The sequence below is a fragment of the Neomonachus schauinslandi genome, chromosome 4, assembly GCF_002201575.2.
Source record: "Neomonachus schauinslandi chromosome 4, ASM220157v2, whole genome shotgun sequence".
NCBI lineage: Eukaryota > Metazoa > Chordata > Mammalia > Carnivora > Phocidae > Neomonachus > Neomonachus schauinslandi.
The window spans coordinates 128056740-128084549 of record NC_058406.1 but is presented as its reverse complement, the minus strand read 5'-3'; the positions used below and the strand labels follow the sequence as shown (position 1 = coordinate 128084549).

General features: G+C 38.8%; 1 protein-coding gene across 1 annotated transcript in view; it reads left to right on the top strand.

The window, feature by feature from the left end:
- The first annotated feature begins 1197 nt into the window (after positions 1-1197).
- TRPA1 (transient receptor potential cation channel subfamily A member 1) overlaps positions 1198-27810 on the top strand; it is a 52444-nt gene continuing 25831 nt past the window's right edge. The window contains exons 1-12 of the mRNA XM_021688375.1: positions 1198-1308; positions 7136-7295; positions 9909-10084; positions 15146-15253; positions 18571-18679; positions 18852-18997; positions 19414-19550; positions 22241-22289; positions 24233-24332; positions 24991-25091; positions 26089-26258; positions 26344-26508. Coding sequence (XP_021544050.1) covers positions 1198-1308; positions 7136-7295; positions 9909-10084; positions 15146-15253; positions 18571-18679; positions 18852-18997; positions 19414-19550; positions 22241-22289; positions 24233-24332; positions 24991-25091; positions 26089-26258; positions 26344-26508 — 1532 coding nt within the window. The remainder of the gene's footprint in view (positions 1309-7135; positions 7296-9908; positions 10085-15145; positions 15254-18570; positions 18680-18851; positions 18998-19413; positions 19551-22240; positions 22290-24232; positions 24333-24990; positions 25092-26088; positions 26259-26343; positions 26509-27810) is intronic.

Genomic DNA, 27810 nt, shown 5'->3' with positions numbered 1-27810 from the left:
GAGCTTCCATAGTCCCAAAATATAATCATGCCACATTACCTGCCCTTATGTTCAACCCAGTAGCCCCTAGGTCAAGTAGTCCACAAACCTTTATTTAGCACAGGATGTATGCCAGGTCCTGGAGCCATGAGGGTCTTAAAACAGGTGCTGGAGATTGCCAGGTGATTATGACCATCCAGGGCCTTAAAGAAGCACACAGATTGTCCCAACAACAGACCGCTGAAGCTAAGTTTTGGCCTGTGCAAAGTGTAATCAGTTTTTGAAAGAAGTTTTTTTTCTTTCTAACCTTGTAGCCTAAACATAGTTGCTACAGTTTCAAAGCCTCCACTGAATGAAAAGAGAGAAGCAGCCTCTTCAGCTGAGAGGAGACACCTTCCACTCCACAACTTACACCCATGCTGTTGATTAATAGATGCAGGGCAGGCCCATGAAGATAAGCCTTTCACAAACAAAGCTGAGGGTAAACAAGCCGGCCGCAGTCAATATGATTTAACCTTTAACCTAACAGTCATTTTTTTAGCCATTCTGAAACACCAAATCGTGAGATTAGTATTGGCATCCACAGGAAATGGGACCTGAGGTTCAAAGGGACCTGATCTAGTTGCTCAAATCAGTGCTAGGATTTAATCTCTCTCCCTATTCTTCTGGAAAGAGAAGTTTTCATTAAAATCTTATTTCCAACTCAAAGAGTCTAAAATGAAAAGGGAAATCCAACCTCAGAAGCTTTTGGGGGGGGGGAAAATCCTAAAAAAGAAAAATCTTCCCAACGGACTCAGTTATTCTCTCATTCTCAATTCCCCCCTCCCTTCCCTCCCCTCCCCTCCACCGCCCGCCCCGGTCCTGCAGGTGGGCGGTTCTTACTGTTTTTATTATAAAAGATTCCAGAGTCCTTGGATCCACCCAGACCTGACACCTTGACTCAGGGGGTGCGCAGCCGAGCCAGGCAAGTCGCGCGTGCTCTGGGCCCGAAGCGGCGAACGGGGGACGGTCTCGGCGCGGCCACGAGGTCTGCGTCCCTGCCTCCTCCCCGCGCCCCTCTTGCTTCCTACGCTGCCTCCAGCCCCGGACGCGGAACCCCTTCCAGAAGTTCTCTCGGCCTGGGGGAGAGCGAGTTGCCGGCAGCTCTCCGCGCTCCCTCGCCTCAGGTGCCCGCGCTCGTGGGGAGCAGCTGGTGCAGGTGGCGTCGGGGTGCGGTCGATGAGGCGCAGCCTGAGGAAGATGCTGAGCCTTGGGGAGCAGGAGGAGCCCCAGGGCGCAGTCTACCAGGGCGTGGAGAACGACATGGACGACTCCAAGGACTCGCTTAAGGTACCCCGGGCGATGGGCGGTGGGGACGGGTCCGGAGCCCGGGCGGGGGCGGCAGTGCCGGCTGCTCGCCGGCAGCCCCGGGACGGGAGGACGCCGGGCACTGGGGACCTTCTCAGAATTGGGGGGGGGGGGTGGCGGTGGGCGCGAGGGGCCGCGTTAGTGAGGCGCCCCAGCAGCGCCTGCTGTGTCCTTTCTGTTTGCCTGTGGGTTTGCTCAACCTGCCCTTACCCCTGCGGGGGCACCTGCAGTCTGAGGAGACTTACCCCAGAGTACTGGGACTGGCGGGACTGGCGAGTTCCTCCAGGGAGGGGGGCGTCAGGAAGGACTGTGGAAGAGGAGGCCCTCTGACGTTGGCTAGGTGGTCTTCGCGAGGCGCCGAGGGCTAGGGTGGGCTTGAGTCGTTTGAGCGGTTCCTGGGACACCCTGGCGTCCGGAGAGGCACAGTGGCCCCAGAGGGCACGGTCAGGGCACAGAGGCTGTTGAGGGCTCAGCAAACCCGCCCCTGGCTTTTCTCACACGGTCAGCGGGAGGAAGGGTCTCTTTTTAAACGTTAAAATATCACGTCTTTCCAACCTCCCCCCTCCCCCCCCCTCAAATCCATTTCCTGAAGTGGAATCAAGTTAACAGTGCCTCATGTATTTTCCAGAGCGCGGGGGAGGGGGAGTTTGCACAAATACACGTGACTTACAAAATTATATTTTAGAGTACTTTAAAATTCACCTGGAGATGTACCTCACTCTTTTTTGCAGCTTTATAGTATTCCCTTGTGTGAATGTATCATGATTTACCTAATTAGTTCAGCATGAGTAGACACTTAGGTTGTTTTTATTTTGCTATCACACATGTGATTGTGTTTGTGAATGTGAGTACAGCTGATTCTGTTAGTATATTAGTGAATATGTATGCATGTCAAAGTCTTAGCAGGACCAAGAGGTATGTACAGCTTTAATTTTGATAGAAATCACCAGATTGACCTCTAAATAGGTTGCACAAATTGACACTGTTGCCAGTAGTGTGAGTCAGGCATGTGTAGTAAATCACACAAACTGACAAACCAGACTTCTATTTGCGCATACAGATTAAACACTGGCTTTTTTTTTTTTCCCTCCCCCTTAATAATAGCATATTAACTAGGGTCTTTTGGCTTAATCCAAAGAACTGAGATCATGAGTTGACTTCAAGTGCCAGGATAGTGTCTTTGGAATTAATATTATGGACTGTAAGAAAATTTTACATTTCAAAAATCTCATCAGAAATACTTCACTTACCGGGGCGCCTGGGTGGCTCAGTCGGTTAAGCGACTGCCTTCGGCTCGGGTCATGATCCTGGAGTCCCAGGATCGAGTCCCGCATCGGGCTCCCTGCTCGGCAGGGAGTCTGCTTCTCCCTCTGACCCTCCTCCCTCTCATGCTCTCTGTCTCTCATTCTCTCTCTCTCAAATAAATAAATAAATAAATCTTTAAAAAAAAAAATACTTCACTTACCAATGTGGTTTTGTTTTCAAGAGATATTTGCTGAAGGATTTCTGTAACACAGAGTCTCAAACTTTGTTTTTAATTGTCTTCATTTAGTTTTATGGCCTAAGTCAAGTAGAGCTATTTGTTATTTAAGGCTTTTAGAAGCTACAATAGAGCTTGTAGTTGGAAGGGTTTATGTATTTTATTACCTACAGTAATTATAGATCATTCTGTAGGAATGTCAGTGGTGAGACTAATTACAAATCAGTACCATAATACTGTGGAGAGTTCTGATTCTAAGGATTTCCTGATTAAAAACATATGGTATATAGTATTTTCTCCAGCATACACACACCATGTCAGGAATACTAACAAAATCAAAGAATGAAAGAAACCTTAGAAGATGAGAAATGTGGAAAAAGAACCATCTGACTGAGGCCTTTACCTTTTTCCATGACTTTCTTTCAAGAGTTAATACTTTAGCATTTGACTCTTCATTTGTTACAATCTTTCACCTAGCTTCCCTCTTTTTTTTTTTACCTCCTTACTGCTTATATGTATTTCATTAAAGCAACCTAGAACAAATGTATTTGATATGTTTTAAAGTGCTTAGAATTAGCTTCTTTAAAAGTGATCTAGTCTGTTATGTTCTGTATCTAGTCATATAGTTTGGAATCCAAAAGAATCTGAAGTAACCCTGTGACAATAAAAAACTATATTGAATGAATATATAATAATTTTGTCTAAATGACATCCTTGGATTACTTTCAGAACTTTAAGAAGTCTCTTCAAGGGGCGCCTGGGTGGCTCAGTCATTAAGCGTCTGCCTTCAGCTCAGGTCATGATCTCAGGGTCCTGGGATCAAGCCCCGCATTGGGTTCCCTGCTTGCCAGGAAGCCTGCTTCTCCCTCTCCCACTCCCCCTGCTGTGTTCCTGCTCTTGCTGTCTCTCTGTCAAATAAATAAATAAAAATCTTTAAAAAAAAAAAAAAAAAAAATCTCTTCAAAATCTGACTTAACATGTCATGTACTGAATTCAGACTGTTTAACACATCCGATGAGCTTATATAAAGTACTTAGAGGCTCTTTTGTCATTGTGAATTCAGCAGTACCTTATGAGCATCTGAACCTAGTACTTGTTCTCAAGAGTGTGTAATTGGGTTTGTGTTGACAGCATATCACTGAACAGACCTGTAAATTGTTCTCTCTGGCACTGTGGGGTGGGCAGTGTAATCCCTTTCTTATCACTGGGAGAACATCAAATTCAAGTGCTAAAATACTTCCAAATGTAATTAGACACTTTCTTTGATAGAGTGAGACATTGAGAAATAGCTTATTTCTGTAAGAACCTCTTTTTTTTTTTTTATTTTTATTTGACAGAGAGCGAGAGAGTGAGAGCAGGAACACAAGCAGGGGGAGTGGGAGAGGGAGAAGCAGGCTTCCTGCTGAGCAGGGAGCCCGATGTGGGACTCGATCCCAGGACCCTGGGATCATGACCTGAGCTGAAGGCAGACGCTTAACGACTAAGCCACCCAGGCGCCCAAGAACCTCATTTTTAATTTATTACTGAATCTGTTTAAGTTTGGAAATGGTTGCATGCTCATTGTTCTATCCTTCATTCACTAAAATTATGTGTAGTTACAAAGAATTTTGTAGTTGAAAAGTGATACATGTGTATTTAAAGACTCATAGAAAAATGATTTCTTTGGTACTATTCTGTGATAACAGCAAAAACCAAAGTTCAAACTTCTAAGGGATTTTGTTTTATTTATTTCAACCTGGTATTTATTGAATGAATCCTTTTTGTTGTTGAGTAAATCCTAATATGCTCCATGTTTATTAACTATATTAAAACACATTAAGTACTTTAACACTTAATTTTATTTCATATGTGTCAAACATGACCAGTCACAGCCAAAGGTAGAATTAAAGCAAGTACCTGGATCATTTGTTTGGAGGAGGTTTCTGTATTTTCAGGAAGTAGTTATTTTACGGTGGTTTCTATGAAAAGCTACTGTCTTGTAAAATGTTTTTGTTTCATGTAATGAAATATTTGATAAGAAATACCTTCAGAAAAAAATCAGATGTATTATTTGGTCACATACTTGCAAAGCTGGGGGCAACACTGAGAAATAATTTTAGTCTGTATATTAGCATAGCCCTGGAATGATGTTCCATTCCTTTTTCCCACTGATTTTTAAAAAGGTAGTCTGGGGAAATTCTAGTGTGTCCATATGGCCCAACTGTTGCTCTGTAAGAGCTCTGGATTTTCCTTATTTCTCTCTTTCCTTCACTCTCTCTTTTTGGAAAACCTATTTACATATACAAGTATCATGCAAAACAAGTATCCAAATGTGTAGCACATATTTCAGCACAGTGTGAGGAATGAATTAGAGAGTGTTTCTCAAACTTTTTCTGTGTCTTAGAATCCCTTTAAACTTAAAATTGGTGATTCCAAAGAATGCTTGTTTATGGGGTTAAAGCTAGAGACAGAAAGGCTAGGCTAGAGAATGGCATCTTGTAGCTCTCGTGAAAGCCTCAAGGAGGAGGGTGAATTTAGGAGGGCATCAGGAAGGTGGATTGGAAAGGAAAGAGAGCAGGGCACACTTCATTCAGGTAGACAGCCTGGTATAGCTCAAGCTAAGCACTACATGAACATGGCACAGCATGGTGCTAGAAGAGGCTGGCTTCTGGAATAGAACACTTGTGTGCAATTCAGGGACATGTCAGAGTTTGGCTACAGCCTCAGTTTTGGCCCAAACTCTGCAATTCAGCTTTGGCTTTGCCTTTGGCAATCAAATATCAAAATATCTAATTCAATGCCATTTCTGGTGTCTTTGGACTAGTGTGTTATCAGTGATACCGTCTTATCTAAACAATATAAAAATGTTAGCAATAGAATAAGGTATGTTGTTCATATTTGTTGATAATACCTAAATACTCCCTTTCAAATATAAGGAATTCTAGAAGCAACTTTTGAATAACACTCTTGTCAGTCAATTGAAGTGTAATTAATAAATATGATTATAATTACTTTGAAGATTTTTTTTTTTCTTTTTAAAGATTTTATTTGAGAGCGAGAATGAGAGAGCGCACGAGAGTGGGGTGAGGGGCAGAGGGAGAAGCAGACTCCCCCCTGAGCAGGGAGTCCAATGAGGGGCTTGATCCCTGGACTCTGGGATCATGACCTGAGCCGAAGGCAGACGCTTAAGTGACTGAGCCACCCAGGTGCCCCCAATTTTGAAAAGTCTTAATTTTTTGTATAAAACAGATACTAAGAATTTTCAAGTAGGGAACTAGAATAGATTATCAGTTAATATAGATACTAAAAGAGAATACTTAATTTTTAGAAAAACAGTATACTTTTGATCTAAAATGTTTATGAAAATTTAAATGATGCAAGGCAGGATAATAGAAGCAAGTTCATCACATGAAGATTTTTATAAAATTTTGTTTGCAATAGTAACATTAATATCAAATAAAATTATTTTTAAAGATTTATTTAATTTTTAGTAAGTTTATTCTGTTTAGGCCATGAGACTTTCTAGAAAAAGTTCTGTTTGGGAATTTTTCATATCTTGTGAGAATGAATCAAAAGCAAAATGTCAATATTGTCACCACAAAATTTTACAAGGAAAAGACACAATGTCATTTATGATAAATCATCCTCAGTCCAGTCATAATAAAGAATATAAAAAGCATGAGGAAGAAAAGAGAGTATTAGAGAAAAATAAGGTATTCAAAAAAAGCTCTCACTTCTCCCCTGACATCAGTGGAAATGAGCATGTGTTTGGAGCTACACTTTCACAGGCCAGTGACAACAGCCAACTGTGCCAAAAACTTACTGAACTGGCTTTCCAAAGGCTATTCTTATGGTTTAAAATATTTTAGTCTGTCACACAACTCATTCTATGATAATGGTTTTTACCTCCGCTTCAGTTTCTCTCGTATGTTGGTTTTTCCATCATTGACCAGTCAGCCAAAATACATATTCCATGCATCTCCTGTTCAAGTTCTGACTTTGCCATTTACTGGGTGCCTTTGGGCAAATTGTGTAACCTCTCCGTGTCCTTGTGTCCTAGTCCTATTTACTTTATCATAAGCATGATAAATAGTTTTGGATGATAGTAACCTTTTAACAATTAACTTGTATTGAGGTGACTGGGCAGCTCAGTTGGTTAAGCGTCTGACTCTTGATTTTGGTTCAAGTCATGATCTCAGGGTTGTGGTATTGAGTCCCCACATTGGGCTCCACCCTCACCAGATTCTCTCTCTCTCCTTCTCCCTCTGCCCCTCCCAACTTAAAAATTACCTTATATTATTAAGTTTTACATATGCTCGTTGGAGGTAACAATTTTTTATATACTTCCAGGTGGTTTTTGAAGGAAGTACATGTAGATTTAAAAACCTTATGAAGAAACGAAAGAAATTAAGCAAATATGATGATATGAATGCATCCCCTTTGCACCATGCTGCGGAAGAAGGTCAAGTGGAGCTGTTGGAGATGATCATCAATGACTCCTCTTTCGAAGGTCACAGGATGTTACAATGAGTGCATTATAAGTCCATCATCCCATTAGATTCATTGGGAAGAGTGGTATGAAGTAATTTTGAAGGGCAGATTAGTTCCAGATTATAAAGGGCTTGAATATCTCACTCAGGAGTGTGACTTTTCCCTTCAGGCCAGTTTCCACTGAAATACTGCAAAGGATGGTTCAGGGATTTGGGACATTGCACAACATGCAGAGATTTTGTTTATATACATTTTATGTATTCTTCTTTACTATTTCCACTGAGGTCATTCTGTACTTAAATTGCATCATTGAACAAAATCAAGGCTCCTATCCAGTTTCGTGCACACACAGCCATGTTTGAGAAACTCAGCTGTAGTCACATAAGGAAGGGCGATGCCACAGATTTAAGCAGTGAGATATTGTGATAAGACCTTTATTATTTAAGATGATTCCATCAGTATTGTGGGAGATGGATTGGAAGTGGAAGCCCAGTTGAAAAGCTACTTTAGTAGCAAAGAGTCCATGAGGGTTTTGAGATTGCAATAGGGAGAAAGGGAGAGAATCAAGAGCTATTTTGCATGTAGAATGGACAGTGCTTGATAAGAGATTGAGTGTGAGGAGTAAGCAGGAAGCAGTTGAACTGACTTTGAGATTTCTAATTTAGGAGATTAGGCTAATAGTGTAGCTATCCAGAAAAGAAGGCATATAAAAAGAACAGAAGAAAAGTGAGAGTGAGGTGTGAATAATAATGAATTTGGTTTGGTCATACTAAGTCTGAAAGGTCCAGAGGACCTCTACTTGGAAATATCCAGTAGACTAGTAGACTAATAGCTAGTGTTCTAGTAGACTAGAACTCTAGAAGGAAGAGAGCTGCCCCCACAGGGCCATTGTTCATAGAAAGTATCTGAAGCTATGGAAGTACATGGAAATCCTTTAGGGGACCGTGAAATTGACAGCAAAGGTAGCTTAAGGGTAAGGCACTGACATTAAGGATCAGATGGCAGAGGAAAAGCCGGCAAGAGAGTGGTGAAGAAGGCGGTGGATAAGAGATTGATGGTATAGAAGCCCGGGGAAGAGTTATCAGATAGATGCATAATAAGGGTAACTGCACCCAAGAGCTCAAGTAGGAAGATCACAATAACCCTTGTGTTAAAGGGCCTCACTGACCTTTGTAAAAATGATTTCTGAAAACTGATAGAGATAAAAGTCAAATTCAAGTTATTTAATTAGTGAACGGGAATTTATTATTGTAGGCCCCTGCTTAAGTTTGGTGCTGAATGAAATGCTTGGAGTGACTTGATCAGACAGAATGGTCAAAGGATGTGTATGAGTATGAGAGAGTGGGAGTGTGTGTGTGTGGGGGGGGTGTATTGCTGAGAATGAGGTACTTGGATGAATGAAAGGAGAGTGGAAAGATAAATTTTAAAAGGAGGAAAATGGTCAGGTGGCGCCTGGGTGGCTCAGTCGTTTAGCATCTGCCTTCAGCTCAGGTCATGATCCCAGGGTCTTGGGATCGAGCCTCGCATCAGGCTTCCTACTCAGCGGTAAACCTTCTTCTCCCTCTCCCACTCCCTGCTTGTGTTCCCTCTCTCACTGTGTCTCTCTCTGTCAAATAAACAAAATCTTTAAAAAAAAAAAAAGGAAAATGGGCAGTGTGCCTGCGGCATGGTTGCACATGGTCCCCAAATCCTATTCATGACTAAATACTTCCCCCTCCTCAGACATAATAATATCCTGCCACTGATTAAAAAGGCTGATAAAGCAGTCATGTATATTTTAGAATAGATATAAGACACTGCTGTATAAAAGGTTATATTCTTATGCTGAGCTCACAGGGTAAATAGTACAATATGGTGCTTTATAGAAAGAAGTGGAAACTGTGTAGCAGTAGGGGCACCAGCTCTAATTCCAGTCTTAATGGTTTATTAGTGGTGTGTCTTTTTTCTCATTAACATTTTTTTGAACCATTGCTATGGGCCACTATACTAAGATCTTTGAAGACATGATTTGATATTCTCCCCCCCCCCACCCGAAGCGTTGTGAAGTATTTATGTATTTTAAGCTTTCCCCTCCCTCTCCCCCACCCCTTCCTACCAGATTTGAATATAATAACGCTGAGGTTCAAAGAGTAAGGCAGTTTTCAGAACTCCATACTGCTTGTGTAACACTGGCAAAGCTTTGAACCTCTAGGCCTCATTTTTCTTTATTTTTCTGAAAAAACTGGTCATGGTTCCTTGTGGGCTGTTGAAGGGTTGAGTGCAATAATGGTCGTATGGAACTTAGTGTTTCTGGCATATAGTTACGGCTTTTACATAAGCTCAGTATTTTATAACTATCCTCAAAGTCATAGTGCAGATAAAAACATAGAGCAACAGGAGAGTCTGTTTCTTGTGGATGCTATAGACAGACATCTAACTCATTTGACAAAGTCCGTGCCGTACTTCAGCATATCCCCTGTAGGTGTCCATTAGACATTTCCTGAGAACTGAAGCTATATTTTAATGTTTTTATAAAGAAGGTGAAGCCTATGTCCGCAGCACTTGGCACTGAGCTTTGAAGTGAACAGGCATGCAATAGGTGTTGAATATAGTGCAAGCAAAATCTAACTCTTATTTCGGTGTATTTTTCTAGTGCTGAATGTGATGGATGATTATGGAAATACCCCTCTGCACTGGGCCGCAGAAAAAAACCAGGTTGAAAGTGTTAAGTTTCTTCTTAGTAAAGGAGCTAACCCAAACCTCCGAAACAGCAACATGATGGCACCCCTTCACATAGCTGTGCAGAGCTTGCACAACGAGGTGATGAAGGTAAGGCTGCTCCCTGCTCCCCATCATAGCATGGGCCAGGACTCAGGTCCAGTGGTCTCTGCCTGAGCCACTGAGCCAGAGTGGCCAACCTAGCCTACCAGGATGGACGAAATATAGTGATTATAACATTGGTTTTGCTTTTGACCAACCAATGATGATTGATGATGATAGTCTTATCTTTAAGACTAGAGATAGAAGATTTCTTATAGGGCGCCTGGGTGGCTCAGTTGGTTAAGCGACTGCCTTTGGCTCAGGTCATGATCCTGGAGTCCTGGGATCGAGTCCTGCATCAGGCTCCCTGCTCGGCGGGGAGTCTGCTTCTCCCTCTGACCTTCCCCCTTCTCATGTGCTCTCTCTCTCTCTCTCACTCTCTCAAATAAATGAATAAATAAAATCTTTAAAAAAAAAATCTTATATATCAGCATTTTAAGAAAAGTTTTATATGTTTCAATTTCTTAATCCTCATTAAAAGAAACAGAACTATGTACTAAGACTATTACCACTATTTCATAGCTGACGGAACTGAGGCACAGAGAGAATGAAATAATTTGCCTAATGTCGTATAACTGGTTGAAAGCAAAAATTAGGAATTTTGTTCTCATCTTTATGTTTGTGAGTTAATGCTTTACTTTTTTTTACCTGACTGATAACATGATAAAAAGGAAGATAGTGATGAATGAACGCCTCAGTGAAGACAGAAAACATAATTGTGACTTAACTATTTTTGTTAGACAACATGCCTTAGTGGATGGCATGTCTTGGCAGAAGACATAATGATACTTTTGGGGGAATTTCTTAATTTTTTCAAGGCTTCAGAGTGTTGTCAAATAAAGGAAATGCTGGTGAATGCCAAAAGGGTGAGTTTTAGGCCAAGGCTTTTAAACTGCATTGCAGAGTCTCTCAGACATATGGGAAGACACACATGGTTACTTAAAGAGCACTGAAACTTACAAATGGATCAGGTTCCACATATTCATTTCTGAGAGAGGCAATTTGGAACTTACAATAAGTTTTCCTGAGGTAATTACATTGCAAATAATGACTTGGATATTATGCTAAGCCACATATCTTAATTAGTTCGAGTTGCTCTAACAAAATACCATAGATTGTGGGCCTAAAGCAAGAACATTTATTTTTCATGGTTCTGGAGGCTGGGAAGTCCAAAATCAAGGCACTTGCCAATTTGGTGTCTGGTGGGAGCCTGCTTCCTGTTTCACATATCTGTCATTGCACTGTGTCCTTATAAAGCAGAAGGGCGAGAGAGATTTTGGGGTTTCTTTTATATTCTTCATCACCTTCAGAAGGCCCCACCTCCCAGTACCATCACATTGGGGATTAAGATTTCAGCATGGATTTTGGAGGGACAAAATTAGCTGGCCCATCACACCATACCCAAACCTACTTTGTCTGTAAATCACCCAAAAAAATCCCAGGGGTGTTCTTGAGCTCCATGCTCCTTTAGCCCAGACACCTTCCTCTCAGCTCCCTGGGTCCTTGGTTCCTTGAAGCCAGGCATAGAGGGTGTTAGAGGGGCCTGCTTTCTGCTTTCCCACTGTAACTTGTATAGATAGAGTATAGCTCTGTCATTAATACCTAGCACATGGTATTGTAACCAAAATTCATGTGCTCCAGGAAACAAACTGAGGGTTACGGAAGGGGAGGGGGCTGGGGGGATGGGATAGCTGGGTGATGGGTATTAAGGAGGGCACGTGTTGTGATGAGTACTGGGTGTTATACACAACTAATGAATCATTTAACACTACATCAAAAACTGATGATGTATGATACAGTGGCTAACTGAACATAAAAATGAAAAAAATATTTAAAAAGATTTATTAAAAAAAAAAAAAAGTTTATGTGGTTTTCTCCGGCTCTGGCTGGTTATCTTTGAAGGAGGGACTGTGTGCAACTAATCTAAATACCTCCATTCCTCACCACTATGGCTCCTGAATAAATGAATGAGTAATGGGCATTTTGCCTGAAGGAGAAGGGATGAGCTTAAGTGTCCGCCCCTAAGAAGATGGTTCAGGACTGAAAAGGCCTTTGGCAGCAGGCTATTTGTTTTTTAAATGTCTGCATTGTTTGTGACCCAGATGCTTATTCTGTACCGTTTGCATTGGACCACTAGTGACCCTGGGGACCCCTTTCCAACCAAAGAGGCCTCTTATTTCCTCAAGGAACTCTTGTGCTTCCTCTGAAGGCTCTTTTCAGAAGCAAATGCCCATCGACTTAATTAACCTTGACTCTGAAAGTGTGATTTGGGAATTCAAAGGCAGGTAATGGTTGAAAGGCTATCTTTAATTAGGAATCAGGAATGTTAAGATTAACAAGTACAGAAAGATACCACATAGAAATAGAAAAGAAAGTTTAGAAATAAGCCCATAGCTGATTTATAAAGTAGATGGGGGGTATAACAAAGAATTTCCTGGTAACACCAGAACAAGGGGAAAAAAAAAAAGGGCAGGGTTATAAGAGATTTGAAATTAGTTGCCTCTCCTTTGCTTGACCTTACCAGCCATAACTTCATCTAAAAATATTTCTAAACCCCTCCACTTCATCGGAGATGAAGTGAATGGAAGGAGGAGGAATTTTGGGGTGTTTCTCTGTGCACTTGCAAGCCCCTCTAGGGCTGCCTCTCCCAGTTACGCCCATGGGTCCGGCCTGTACCCCACCAGCCTTTGCTGAATGTAGAATGCTTCTCCATTGTCTACTTGGCCAGCCTTCCCCCAGACCTTCTACCGCTGCCTGTATGCTTGTAAAGTAAGAAACTGTTGCATGTTCCCTCAAGTTCTTGTTACAGATACCAGTAGTGTTTCCTGGGACACTTGGCCTAGGGTTAGTGGGTGGCCTTGTTTCTCTATAGCCTGTAAGCCTTAGTCCTTAGGGCTTACCCCATAGGTATCCAGTGGTTTGACCCTCCCGTGAGGCTTCCTGGATTTTTACCAAAGGGACCACTGGAGGCCACACCTGCAAACTTCCAGACTTGCCTGGTCATGAGTGAATCTGGAGTAGGCACAGTTTAGTTGCTCTCTCTGGGATCTCTGCCACATAAAATTTTACACAGCTTTATGAAAAATTGTGCTTACGGTAGCAAGCAGTAACACCCTAATAAGTACAGTAAATCTATGATCTCTGATTCTAAGAGGGCAAAGAGAGAAAAATCTCTTACAGACTCGGTAAGTTACTTTACATGGGAATCTAGAGTTTGTTGAGAACAGAATGTGAAAGTGCCTGACGTTCAGAATGAACTTGTGTTCTCGTTTTCTTTCATCCATCAATAATCTACGTGTTCTTACATACTAAAATCTCAAGTTTGTTTGAGCAGAGCTAATTAGTAAGCCTAATTCATTTGCTGACATATCAAGGCATATTCTATTAATAATAAGGGGCTCTATGCATTTTTTTTTTTAAGTCAAGGTTTTTAGGAAACAACTTGTTTAATTTTTCTTAAGAAATTGTAAGTACATATTATAGTTTTATCATAGTCTTGTTACAAGAGAAAAGGCCTCTAGTAGGCCAATTCAAAGATTCTCTCTTGGGGGAGACATTTATATGAGATAATTATTGTTAGATTTAATATAAAATAAAGACTGGTTAAAGATCTATAGATTCTTGGCCTATAATCAGTTGGAAGCCACCAGGTGAGGGGGTGTCCTGGGCATGCTACGAAGGCTCACACGCACAAGTTGTATCTTTCCACAATGTCAGCTTTATTCAGTCATAAAGCAAAGTTAATCACAATTCTAAAGCAGGTTCAGGATTCCAAACTCAGTGACGTTTCACCATGTGATTAAACTTGGCTTCTTACACAGCCCCCGGAGCAGGACAGAAGACAAATCACACAACAAACAAGGTAACAGAAGGGTGCAGGAAGTTAACAAATCAAACTCGAAGTCTGTCTGTGGGCGCACAGTTGAGATAAGTCCGGTCCGGGTCAGCTTTCGGCACTCACTGCTTCAGATCAATCGGGCAGAGCCTTCTGCAGCAGTCTGAAGAGTCTGACCGTTTGCTGCCCAAATCCTCCCATTTCTAAAGGGATTGAATCTGTCTTGGATCTCTGCAGACCTCCTCTGGTTTTGCTCCTTATTAGTTCTGGGGTGTCAGGTGCTGGTCCCAGCGATACCTCCTAACTGCAGTACCTTAGCTGCTTGTGTCATTGCTTGACATGAGAGACTCAATTGTGATCTCTACAGAGGGGACAGGTCTTCAGTTAAATTCCATCATTGCTTAACCATTTTGTCAGGAATGCTAAGTTATTAAATCATAGAAAAAGTTTCTATTCCGGACTAAGTTTGAATTCATTGAGTTAAGCCATACCAGTGTTACATGAACTCTCTTTTCTCTGCTGAAGAAAAATAAAGTTTTTAATTGACATTTCCCAGAATACTTAGAATAGAGGTACAAGACAAATGGCTGGAGGGGAGAAAGCAGCCCTTCCCTTCCCACTCCCTCCTCCCTCTCTCCCTTCTCTCTGTCTCGCCCTTCTTCTCCTCCCTTCTTCCTCTACACTCATATTCTGAATGGCTCCACAGAAGCTGTTAGTTAACATAGTTCATTTAATACGAGTGAGAAGTGTTAAGTGAGCTGTTTATTAGTATCCACATTTCTTCTAGTTTCACAACTCCATATTGCCTTAATTGATGTGATCTAGAAATCGCTCTTTCTTTCTTTCAAGAGCACATGCATGGGCACATGGAGGGTAGGGAGGGGTAGAGGGAAAGGGAGAGAGAGGATCTTAAGTAGGCTCCATGCCCACCATGGAGCCTGACACAGGGCTTGATCTCATGACCCTGAGATCGTGACCTGAGCCAAAATCAATAGTCAATCGCTTCACCAACTGAGCCACCCAGGTGCCCCCAAATCACCATTATTTCATCTTTTTTGAGAAAGGTATGTAGTAACTACTAAGTACGATGTTTGTGCCAGATTCTGTGGGAGAGGGATGAGAAAAGATGAATAAGGACATGGTCCCTAGCATCCAGGAGCTTATAATCTAATGGAAGACAAATTCTTTTTGGAAACTTGAAAGCTAACTGACTGTTATTCCCCTCTTTTGTGTAGGTCTTGACTGAACACAGCAGTACAGATATTAATTTGGAAGGAGAAAATGGAAACACAGCTGTGATAATCGCATGTTCCAAAGACAACAGTGAAGCACTGCAAATCTTGGTTTGTATTTTAACCATTTTTCCCCATTTTCTTTCCTTCTTTAGGGTAACATGAATCATTGTTATTTATAGCAGCTCTTGATTTCTCAGCAAAATATAAACTGCAGAAAATGTCAGAAAAAAATAGTTTTTTGTGTTTCTGTATTTGTATACTCTCCTTAAATCGATCTGAGGTTGCTTACAGAAGACTCACAGGAAAACATTAAAGAATATGTGAAGAGAACCAAGTGAAAAGGAAGTATAGACAGCAAAAATGAAGGTGAAGCTGCTGGTTAGGCTAGACTACAGAATGTGAAGTAGAGTAGCTTGGATGTTAGTAAAAGTGGACCATAGTTTTTACTCTGAGCTTCTGAATAGTCTGAGGAGAGATAAACATAGTCAACTGCAAACTTACTGTTGGGCTCATGAAATAAAAGCCAAGAGACACAGCTATTCATGTTCCCAGGACTAGAAGTTGCTGCCATGGATTCTCAGAAAGGGAGCCCTATGTGACATAATGACCAAGGTCTTTGGCCATAGCCCTAAAAGTAGGGCCAGCCCTCTCTCTGGTGGGATTTCCTGGGGTGGTCCACTGAATCTGGAGATGCCCACCTAAAATGACTGACTCTTACCCTACATACTGTCCCTTTTGAGTGTGGTGTTAGAACTCCAGAAAATAGCTTTCTTTCAACTATCCCTTAATCACGTGCATGTTGCTCAGGCCAGGGTATATATTTTTGCCACTTGATTTTTTTTTTCCTCCACTATCCCAGAGAGTAGGAAAATAAAAATAATTTTAGAAATCTTCCTGAATATTTAAGTTTACAAATAGGTTCTAACATGTTAATTAGATGTTTTGGAGAAAAAATACATATTCCTATAAACTGTCATGATTGGACCAAAACGAGGATAAAAATAAATGAATTAGCACTCAAACTAAGAGTCTAGAAAAAGAGCTTCAAATAAAACAAAAGAAAATTGTAATAAAGGAATAGTAAAGTTGTAAACAAAAATTAATGATTTTTGGATTATTTGATAAGTTGTTTCTTTGAAAAAGAAGATAAAATAGAGCTGGTATGGGCTAAGTCTAAATAAAAAAGAAAAATATAAAGTGCAAATCACAGAGGACTTTATCTGGATATGGTAGGAAATTTTAAGATGACAAAAGATCAGTATGAATAATCCTTTTCTTAAAAAATTGGAAAATCCTTTTTAAATGGATAGTTAAAAGTAATTGAAATTTAGAAATTAACCAAAAGTTAATTCTCATTTATGTATAGAACCATAAAAAATATTAAAAATGCATTATTAAGCTCTGGAGTCAGCTAATTTTACAAGCTTTTATAGATTTTACAAGTTCTTTAAAACTTTCATGGAAAAAGTTTTCAGGTAACTGTTTTGTAGCATAAGAAAAGAGTGAAAATAACCAGATTAATTTTAAAAAAACAAATATAATAATTCCAAAATTTGACAGTTTTCCTCAAAAAAATTTAGACCAATTTTACATATAAATAAACATATAGATGCAAAATCTTAAAAATACTAGCAAAATTGATTGAAATCATTAAGAGTAGCACACGGTACCACATTGGCCTTATCCAGGGAATGTAGAGATAGTTTAGTATCAGATTATAGCACATCAGTTGACCTGAGCAAACCAAGCATATGATGATATCCACTTCTTTATCTTTAAATGGATAAAAATTTATCTTTAAGGTATTCTTACAAATCTGTGAGGAAAAGACTACAGAAAATTGGCAAGGGACACATGAAGTTTAATTAATTTCTTTAATCGAAGAGAAACCTTGAAATAATGAGATTCAATTTTTTTTTTGTCTCTTAAATTGGAAGGATGAGGGGCGCCTGGGTGGCTCAGTCATTACGCGTCTGCCTTCAGCTCAGGTCATGATCCCAGGGTTCTGGGATCAAGCCCTGCATCAGGCTCCCTACTCAGTGGGAAGCCTGCTTCTCCCTCTGACCCTCCCCTTGCTTGTGTTCCCTTTCTCGCTGTGTCTCTGTCAAATAAATAAAATCTTAAAAAAAAAATTAAATTGGAAGGATGAAAAAAACTTGTTAATTTGATATTCAGGGTTAGAGAAATTTTGATGAATCAAGGAATTTTGTTCACTGTGGGTGTGAATACTTTTTAATTCTCGGAATACATTCCAAGGAGATAATTAAAGCTATTACTAATATTAATGCTAGTGGTACATATATCAGATGGAGAAAACTGGGGGGAAAAAAGTTTGTTCAGTAATAAGGATTTATTGTATAAAGTTTTGTGTATCCAAAAATGGAATATGTACTTAATAAAATCATATTTTTAAAGAATGTAAACTTTTTGAACAAAATGATCACATAGTATGCACATAATTACTTTTGAAAAGAAATAAGACAAAAAAGATTGTCTCTTAAAATGTAAACCAACACTGTCCCTCAAAAGTGAGATTATAGGTAATATTTGCTTCTTTAAATTTTTTTTTTTTTTTAAAGATTTTATTTATTTATTTGAGAGAGAGAGACTGAGAGAGAGAGAGCATGAAAGGGGGGAGGGTCGGAGGGAGAAGCAGACTCCCTGCCGAGCAGGGAGCCTGATGCGGGACTCGATCCAGGGACTCCAGGATCATGACCTGAGCCGAAGGCAGTCGCTTAACCAACTGAGCCACCCAGGCGCCCGGTAATATTTGCTTCTTCACAGCTTCCTGCTTTTTCAGATTCTTTCCTTTTGTGAAAATAAAAGGCACTTAAAACTGAAGTTCAATGATGTATAAAAAAATGATAGCTGAAAATGATGGACTCAGAGATCAAGGTAACATTCTTTTAGTAGAGAATTTCTACTATGAAAATACCTGATTTTCATTCTTTTAGTAGAGAATTTCCATTAATGAAAATACCTGATTTTCATACTTTAACAAGAGTGCTGGTCTTACCATTTATTAATTTTACATAAATGAGAGGACAGGAATCTGGGAAATACCACTTTATTTATATAAGGTATTGAGCATAGAAATAGGAGAAGTCATGATAATATTTTAAAACACTTCATTAATTCTATTGAAAAATGTGTTAGTTGGAGTATTAAGGTTGATATTTTTATGTCTACATTGTCACTTCATCTTTGGAAAATATAAAGTGTCTCTAGTTCATAATCCTAGCCTCCTTCCAAAATTACCTTCTTGCCTAGATTTCATATCCTAAGAAGCTTTTCTATATAGTGTTACCTAGGCACAGAGTAATGAAATGGTCTAGGAAAGACATTTAATTCTGGTTTATCCTTGTGATTTGGGGTTTTACTTGTGTCAGTTGACATTTTTTTGTTTGTTTGTTCTTTTCCTCCAGTTAAATAAAGGAGCTAAGCCATGTAAATCAAATAAATGGGGATGTTTCCCTATTCACCAGGCTGCGTTCTCAGGTGCCAAAAAATGCATGGAAATAATATTAAAGTTTGGTGAGTAGAGGCTTTCATACATTATATACTATAAAGAAACCTATTCTGCTGGATGCTATTTGAAAAATATTTAGTAGAGATTATACACAGGCTTTTATATAAGTCTAAATATCCTTTTTTAAAAAAATTTATTTATAATGTTTGTCCTCTTGAATTCTGTTTTCCTCTGAAGGTGAAGAACATGGATATAGCAGACAGTCTCACATTAACTTCGTGAATAATGGAAAATCTAGTCCCCTGCACATGGCTGTTCAAAGTGGTGACTTGGAGATGATTAAAATGTGCTTGGACAACGGTGCCCATTTGGAACTGATGGAAGTAATTGTTCACGTTCTACATGCTGCTTTTATTTAGGGTTGTCATAAATTAGTTTCCAAAATGCTTTATAGCTCTTTTACAGTTAATTCAGATTGCAGCAGGCATTATTTTTTGCTGCTCATGTAGAAGCAGAACAAGAGAATATCCCAGATTTCAACCTAGCCAAAGAATTTTGAGAGCTACCCAGAGCACTTGCAAACACAAATACAGGACAGGTGATGATATGGATAATGATAGTAGAGGTACTGTCAGAGCTGTCAAAAGCTCTCAGACTGCAAGTAAGCAAAATTGCTAGCATGATTCTTATATTAATGCTTGATTTTGTTGACCTGGGAAGAAAAACCTCACAGCTGAATTTAGGTCATATCCTTAAATTTGGACTTAAATATTGATTCTGATATTAAAACTCTTTACAGAATGGGAAGTGCACACCCCTTCATTTTGCTGCCACCCAGGGAGCCACTGAGATTGTTAAATTGATGATATCCTCCTATTCTGGTAGCAACGATATTGTCAACGCAGTGGATGGAAATCATGAGACACTCCTTCACAGGCAGGTTTCCTACCTATCATTGTGTGTACACATTTATAGTCTGCATGTGTTAAATTATACCCTGCAAGAAAAAGTTAACACTTAGAGTAGCAGAGATTCTATAGTTCAAAAGAAAAGAGCAGAGATAAAGATCCTGTGTTTCAACTGGAATCTCTATGTTCCTCTGGAATTAGAGTGTTAAATAGAATTTCTTAGAAGAAAATCTCCAGTGGCATGTTCTGGATCATTTCTTAGGCCAGTGGGTATAGGCTCAAGATTAACTTTCTATATGCTCAGGAGATCAATGTACATGCTTTTCTAAGCCTTTTCTTATTTGTTTCAATTCCTTATGTGTGTCTTCTCATTTTTAGTAGGGATAATGGAGCAGTTACCTCTGGATGTTCCACTTTTCCCACCTCTTTCTGCTCCCCCTCACAATTTTAATATTTTCAAACAGTTTTTAGGAAATGGTGGCCAAGCTCCAAACAAGATAAAAGTTTAACAGGAATACACATCAGAGAAAAAAAAGCATCTGAAACTGTAGGCTTACTAGATGCTAGTATGGACTGAGAAGGGAAAGTAAGGAGTAAATGCTTCCTGTGTGAGTGAAAGAAGGAGCTGAGATGAGCCTTCCCTCTCTCTGTCCTTGCCTTTCTCTCCCTCTCACAAATTGGTATTTGCAAATAAAAGATTGGTGATATGAAAATGGCTATTAAATCAGAACAAAAACAACAGAATAACCTCCAGACTGGAGATTCTCAAATACCTGCATATTAGAATCATGGGGGTAGTTTATAAAATCCCAATGCCAGCTCATAACCCAGATTACATCAGATTCTTTGGGATGGTCTCGGGAACTTTTTAAAACTCTATAAACTATTTACAGGTTTTAGCCAATTTAGAAACCCCATGATCTGGATATAGTTAAAATGTGTCCATTTGGATCACAGCTTTAATGTACAAGTATGCATAAGAAGGAATTATTTTAGAAAAATAGATCATTCACTTGACCCACATGTGTCCTCAGCCTGGTGACTACTCTAGTTGGACATACTCAACTTGGACTGGCTGTAGATTTCTTGGACCAGTTCAGTCCAATTCTGATTATCCTAATACTGATCTATAATCCTGGAATGTCCTTCTAATAGCCATTGACATTTGGAGTTTATCTTGAGCTTCAAAGGGAAGTTTGCTCTTTGGGCTAGAATTCTTTTTGTTACCATAGTGCAAAGACCCCAGTACATTGTTCTGACTGAAACAGTAAGCTTTGGAGTAAGGGGAATAGGGTGCCAGCCCTATCTGGCTATGTAATATTTGGCAAGTCGTTAACATCTCCCAGCCTCAATGTTAAGATCTACTGAGAATTTGCATTTTTAGCGAACTCCCAGCTGGTGCCAGTGCTGGTCTATGGTCCACACTTTGAGCAGCAAATCTCTAAACTGGGGAGATAGAAGAATAAATTAAATAGGGCCTTAATGTTTTATTCATTTCCTATAATTGCTAAACCTATTTCATGTAATTTATTTATTTATTTATTTTAAAGATTTTATTTATTTGACAGAGACAGAGATAGCGAGAGTAGGAACACCAGCAGCGGGAGTGGGAGAGGGAGAAGCAGGCTTCCCCTCAAGGAGGGAGCCCGATGTGGGACTCGATCCCAGGACCCTGGGATCATGACCTGAGCCGAAGGCAGACGCTTAATGACTGAGCCACCCAGGCGCCCTATTTCATGTAATTTAAATGTAATACAACCTCTTGTGAATTTGGGGTGAAAATTGATAAGCTGATTCTGAAATTTATATACAAAAGGCTAAGAATAGCTGAGATAATCTTAAATAGGAACAAAGAATAAAGATCTGCAATAGGAAACAAAGTATTTTTTTTAAGCATTTTATTTGACAGAGAGAGAGACAGGGAGAGAGGGAACACAAGCAGGGGGAGTGGGAGAAGGAGAAGCAGGCTTCCTGTGGAGCAGCGAGCCCGATACGGGGCTCGATCCCAGGACCCTGGGACCATGACCTGAGCCGAAGGCAGATGCCTAACGACTGAGCCACCCAGGCGCCTGAAACAAAGTTTTCAATCATTAGTATTAACATTTGTTACAGAGGTGCTTTAATATAGGTTGAAAGTTTTTACTGGCTTTATTAATATTATCCTTATGACTGGCTGTGAAATAATACAAAAGTGACTTCAGTTCTCCCCAAAATTTGTCTTTGGCTTCATGAAACCTTAGGAAAGCTAATGCTGCCTTGTTAACTTTTGGCAAAGAAAGGGCATCTTGAACACTGCAGATGAATTTTAGGTGCATCTTGCATGCAACTCTTTTTATTCCCCATGATCGCAGTGATAACAAACCTGTTCTTTTGTTTTGTTTTAAGCTCTTAGGACAGATGTCACTACTCACTTCACATCTTCATGATGATTTTACAAGGAGAAAATCATTTAACTAAAAGATGAGGAGGAAAACCTTGTGATGTATTTGAACTATTACTATTACTCTGAAAATATGGTCCTCATCACAACCAATTATTTTTTAATAAAATTTTATATTTCAGATTATACAAAATTAAAAATTCTGAAAGGTTATTGATTGCCTAGCATTTTATTATGTTGTTAAATGGTCATTTAAATTGACTTTATGAGTGCAATATAGTAGCTTATTATATTTATATCAGCAGTACCTTAACATGTGTGTCACTTTCTTTTTGCAGAGCCTCACTATTTGATCACCATGAACTAGCAGACTACTTAATTTCAGTGGTAACTATTCCATGGACAGTTTTTTATTTTATTACTATTTCTAGTTGAAAAATCGTAAAGTTACATAATATAAATTTTCAAAATAAGCCAAGTTTTTTTTTTTTTAAGATTTTATTTATTCGAGAGACAGAGATAGAGGGAGAGGGAGAGGGAGAAGCAGACTCTCCGCTGAGCCAGGAGCCCGATGTAGGGCTCGATCCCAGGACCCTGGGATCATGATCCGAGCTGAAGGCAGATGCTTAACCATCTGAGCCAGGTGCCCCAAAATAAGCCAAGTTTTAATTTGTTGCTTCTCAACAAAAAAGGTTACAAAAAGATGATTGACACATTTACAAATAGGATATAATGTGAATGAATACATTCAGGCCAGACGTCATTGCCATGCAGTTGGTCAGAAGTACCGAAGTGTGCTTTTGATACCTGGATCCACGTTTTTAGTGTTGGGAGTTGGTGGGTACATGGCAGGGACAGTTCTGTGAACCAGTCCTAGAAGAGGGTTAGGCTTTGCAACCCTGCTGACTCTTCCATGCACGAGAAGCTTCGAGGTAGAAGCAGGACAAGTAGCACATGTCGCTTCCACCATTCACTGTAAGCTTCTACCCCAGCTGCCTCAGTGAAAACAGTGAAAAACTGAGAAATTAAAAATATTGTCCAAAGCTTGTTACAAGTGAAAGCACACAATCTTTTTCATTCGAAGAAGTGTACTCAGTTGGCTTTTGAGTTAAATTTTAACAAGTCATTTATACAGATAAATATATGGTGTATTTATTTAAGCCCCACCATATCAACAATGAATGTAATTCCATTTGTAATGTTTATTGTGGGTTTGTTGTCAATAGCAACATTGAAATTGTGATGTTTACATAGAGGAATCCTGGAAAGATTCATTATATGCCGTAGTTTTGTCATGCATGGTTTCCTGCAAATGCAGCCATGTCTTCACCTGGCAAGAGAACTGTGGCAGAACCTCACTAACCAACATGAGATTTTCAAAGGGGACACTGGTGCTGTTGTCCTCTGTATTTGCTGGGTCCGCCCAAAAACAGGGAAATATTCACAGTCGGAGTTTAAGCTATTTTTATTACCTGTCCAAAAGATAGAATTCAGGGGGCGCCTGGGTGGCTCAGTCATTAGGTGTCTGCCTTTGGCTCGGGTCAGGATCCCAGGGTCCTGGGATCGAGCCCCGCATCGGGCTCCCTGCTCCGCGGGAATCCTGCTTCTCCCTCTTCCACTCCCCCTGCTTGTGGTCCCTCTCTCGCTGTCTTGCTCTCTGTCAAATAAATAAAATCTTAAAAACAAAAACAAAAAAAACCAAAAGATAGAATTCTTTCCATGAACTTTTTTAAGCCTTTGTTTTTGGTCATGTAAAATATTATAACCATAACACGTCATGATAAGTACTTTATCATTTAAAATATATATGATTTTTAAATATAAATTTTCTCAAATATTTGGCTAAAATTTTACTTTAGGATCTGAGTTAGTTCAGTTATTTAAGTTCATCTATTTCAGATGAAGTAGATTTTTTTAAAAAGTGAACAACTTCTTGTGAAAGTTTTAAAAATCACATATGCAATAAATTTGGAAGGTTTTTGTATTATGGATATTTAAAAATCTTTTCTTACGCTGAGAACTAAACTATTGCTATAGACCAGAGGATTTTATTTTTATGATTTACATAGTAACACTGATCTATTGCCAGACGTCAAACAAAAAGTTAGCATGTGAGGATAATTTTTGTTGTTGAAATTGTAAAAGAATGTCTTGATTTCTGATATTACAACATATGAATTATAGGGAAATTCCAAGTAGTTCTGTAGTTATGTGCTTGAGTGCTAGCCATATTATGGATGCTCTATTTTAATGAATTAACATTATTTACAGATTGCAATGTAAGCTAATTTGTTCATAAGCTCTTTGTTGAATAACTTGTTTTATTTTAGGGAGCAGATATTAATAGCACTGATTTGGAAGGACGTTCTCCACTTATATTAGCAACTGCTTCTGCATCTTGGAATATTGTAAATTTACTACTCTCTAAAGGTACTACGAAGGGCCTCGCCAAGCTTTTAGAACTACTACTCAATTAGATATTAAACATTTATTGGCCATTTATTGTGTGCCAGGCATCAGGCCAGGTGCTGTGAATACAAAGATAAATAGAATACTTTCCCTGTCTAGAAAAATTTTCAGTCCAGTAAGGGTGTGGTATTTAAAAAGATAATTTCAGAACAATAATAGACAACACTTACAAAGCAAGTATTTTATTGCAGGTACACTGCTGAACATTTTATGTACATTCTCTCAATGATTAATCCTGTGATGTAGGTACTGTAACTGTCCCTATTGTAGGTACTAACCTGATGTGAAGATTACAGAGAAGAGAGCTACTGTCCCTTCTTTTTTCTTGCTATCTAATCTGTCCATCTTTATATTTTATGCTTTAAAAGCTAAGATCTCATGTATTAACTTAACAAATCATATATTCTCTACTCCCCCTACACACACACACACACACACACACATACACACTAAGGTAAACCCATTTTAAATACAGTTTTCTTGTCTAAATAAAGTTTCCTGTAAGTTAATGGTTGACAAAGTTTTAAGTAAAAAAAACTTATTTTCTTAAATTGAAAATCCACCATAGGTAATGCTTTAAATAAATAAGTAGAAGTTATATTTATATTGTGTTTTATAGGTGCCCGTGTAGACATAAAAGATCATCTTGGACGTAATTTTTTGCATTTAACTGTACAGCAACCTCATGGATTAAAAAATCTGCAACCTGAGTTTATGCAGGTAATATATGTATATGTACATGGATTTCCATAAACTGAGTTGGGTTCAATAGAGAGTACAGTGATTTTGCTTATTATGATTTTTATTATTATGAAGGCTGATTCTGGAATTTAAAAATTATGTTAAAATAAAGATGCCATATTTGAATATTTATTTACAAGACAGTGGTGATGATTATGATAATGATAATACATTTCACTGGGATTGAATTTTCCAAGTTACCAAGGGTTCCCATATATCCCCATCTATAATGAGTCAGCTTACCATCACTCTTTGAACCATTATGAATTGCATATCAGTGGAAAAGCCAGGTACTTGAGTAAATTAGCAATATTTCAACATCAATTAAGAAAAATCGTTCAACATATTTGACGACAGGTTGAAATGTGATCTCCATATTTATATTCACCAGCTCATACTTACTGAGTGACTATTAGGTGTATCTGAAGTTCATCATATTTTTGTAATAAGTAGATTTTAATATTGTCAAAGTCTTTAATAAAGAATAAAAATACTTTAAATATTTTAAAAATAGAAATTTATTGATTGGATTAAGTGCTTATTTGCTCTTTGCTTTTTATTTAATATTCATATAAAAACAAAGTAAATCTAATTTCAGCATCTCATCCCTTTTGCCTAACAGAACACGTTAGCATTAAGCTCTTAAGTCTTATTTGGGGGAAAAATGTAAAAGGTGGGCTGAAGTGGGTGGCCTGTAGCAAAATACGTTTAGAAAACGCTCGGTCGAACATGTTAAGTACATTTCTTATTCTTAGGATTTCTCAGACCCCTTAATACAGTACTATACATTTTAGAAGACAGCATACACCATCATCCATATTTATGTTACTCCAGTACCTTTAAGTTATTTATATTTTTGCCCTCAAGGTATACATATTGATCCTTATTGGGAAATACTGTCCTACAGAATAGTTTGAAAAATACTATATTAGCATGAGAACAGAACCATATTTAGAATATTCATTTTTTTCCATAGATGCAACATATTAAAAAGCTGGTAATGGATGAAGATGATGACGGGTGTACCCCTCTACATTATGCATGCAGACATGGGATTCCTGTCTCTGTAAATAACCTACTCGACTTTAATGTATCCATTCATTCCAAAAGCAAAGATAAGAAATCACCCTTACATTTTGCAGCCAGGTAAGGGTCAGTTTATGTGACATGTGAGCATATCTTCTCTCTGTTTAATATTTGCTTTGAAAACATGAAACCTAATTTTTTCAAGTTACGGGAGAATCAACACCTGTCAGAGGCTTCTGCAAGACATGAGTGACACGAGGCTTTTGAATGAAGGTGATCTTCATGGAATGACACCTCTCCACCTGGCAGCAAAAAATGGGCATGATAAAGTAGTTCAACTTCTTCTGAAAAAAGGTGCATTATTTCTCAGGTGAGGATATGTGATCAGAATATTTATATATTCTTTTTAATTGGCCATTTTCTGGCTTTTTTTCTATCCTATTTTTAATTATGATAGTTAACTTTCTATCTCACGAAGTACTTTTATCCATCTTATATTTAATCCTCCAAACATTTCTCAAATATTGAAAGGGACATCAGTGTTATTTCTAATTGACAGATAAAGATGTCACGATTTATAAAGTTGAAGACTTCATTTGAGGTCACAGAATAAGTGGCTTTGTGTGAAGTAGTTCTCAGAACCTTTGAAATACAGTTCTTCATATTTTGCTTCATCATGCTACCATCCTTTTATGCAGATACATGTGCACAGACACATCCCATACAAATTCAGACTTTTTAATTCAGTCTGATGAATGATGGACATGAAAAGTTGCTTTTACACTGCAACACCAGACATGAAGAATTCCTGAATTTCATTATACTTAAAGGAAGTCTAACACAAGGAGCAAAGACAAAATTATTAAGCATTTAAAAATGTAGTATTATTAAATGACATCTTTGTAAAAAAAAAAAAAAAAGTTTTATAGAGGTTTGGTGAGCTATTTTCTAATTTTACCAGCACAGAAGCAAAGAACTCATTAGGTTAATGTTCAAAAGGCTAATGTTCAATTTTTTATCAGAGCACCAGTCATGCGAAGTAGGGTTGCAGCTGCAAAAGGAATGCTTTGCTCAGTTCCTTCCTCTAAAGGGACACCAGGCAATGGACATGCAAAGGAGATCCCAAATGGATCCAGGCCAGAGACTTGTTGCTTTTAATTACATCATAATAACTGAAATGGTGAGGTTGCCTTTGCATCCTAAAATAGTTGTTCACTAGCACTGAAATTGTGTCAGGATCTCATGCTTTTTTTTTTTTTCTATCTCTGATTTGGAAAAATGACAAGCCTTGATTGTATTTACATCTTGAATTTCTGGAGAAAGGACAAACATTTTCTAAAGGGATTAAGAAAGCATCTTTCAGGGGAGCCTGGGTAGCTCAGTCATTAAGCGTCTGCCTTCAGCTCAGGTCATGATAGTCCCCACATCAGGCTCCCTGCTCCGTGTGGAGCCTGCTTCTCCCTCTCCCACTCCCCCTGCTTGTGTTCCTGCTCTTACTATCTCTCTGTCAAATAAATAAAATCTTTAAAAAAAAAAAACAGAGCACAAGAGGAATGCTCTCTTCAGACCCAAACTCTTAGAAGAATAAGTAGCATTAAGCTAAACATCTTAAGACCAACTGTTGTAAGATATTATCATTAGCAATACCTAGTGGCCATGAAGACTAATACTA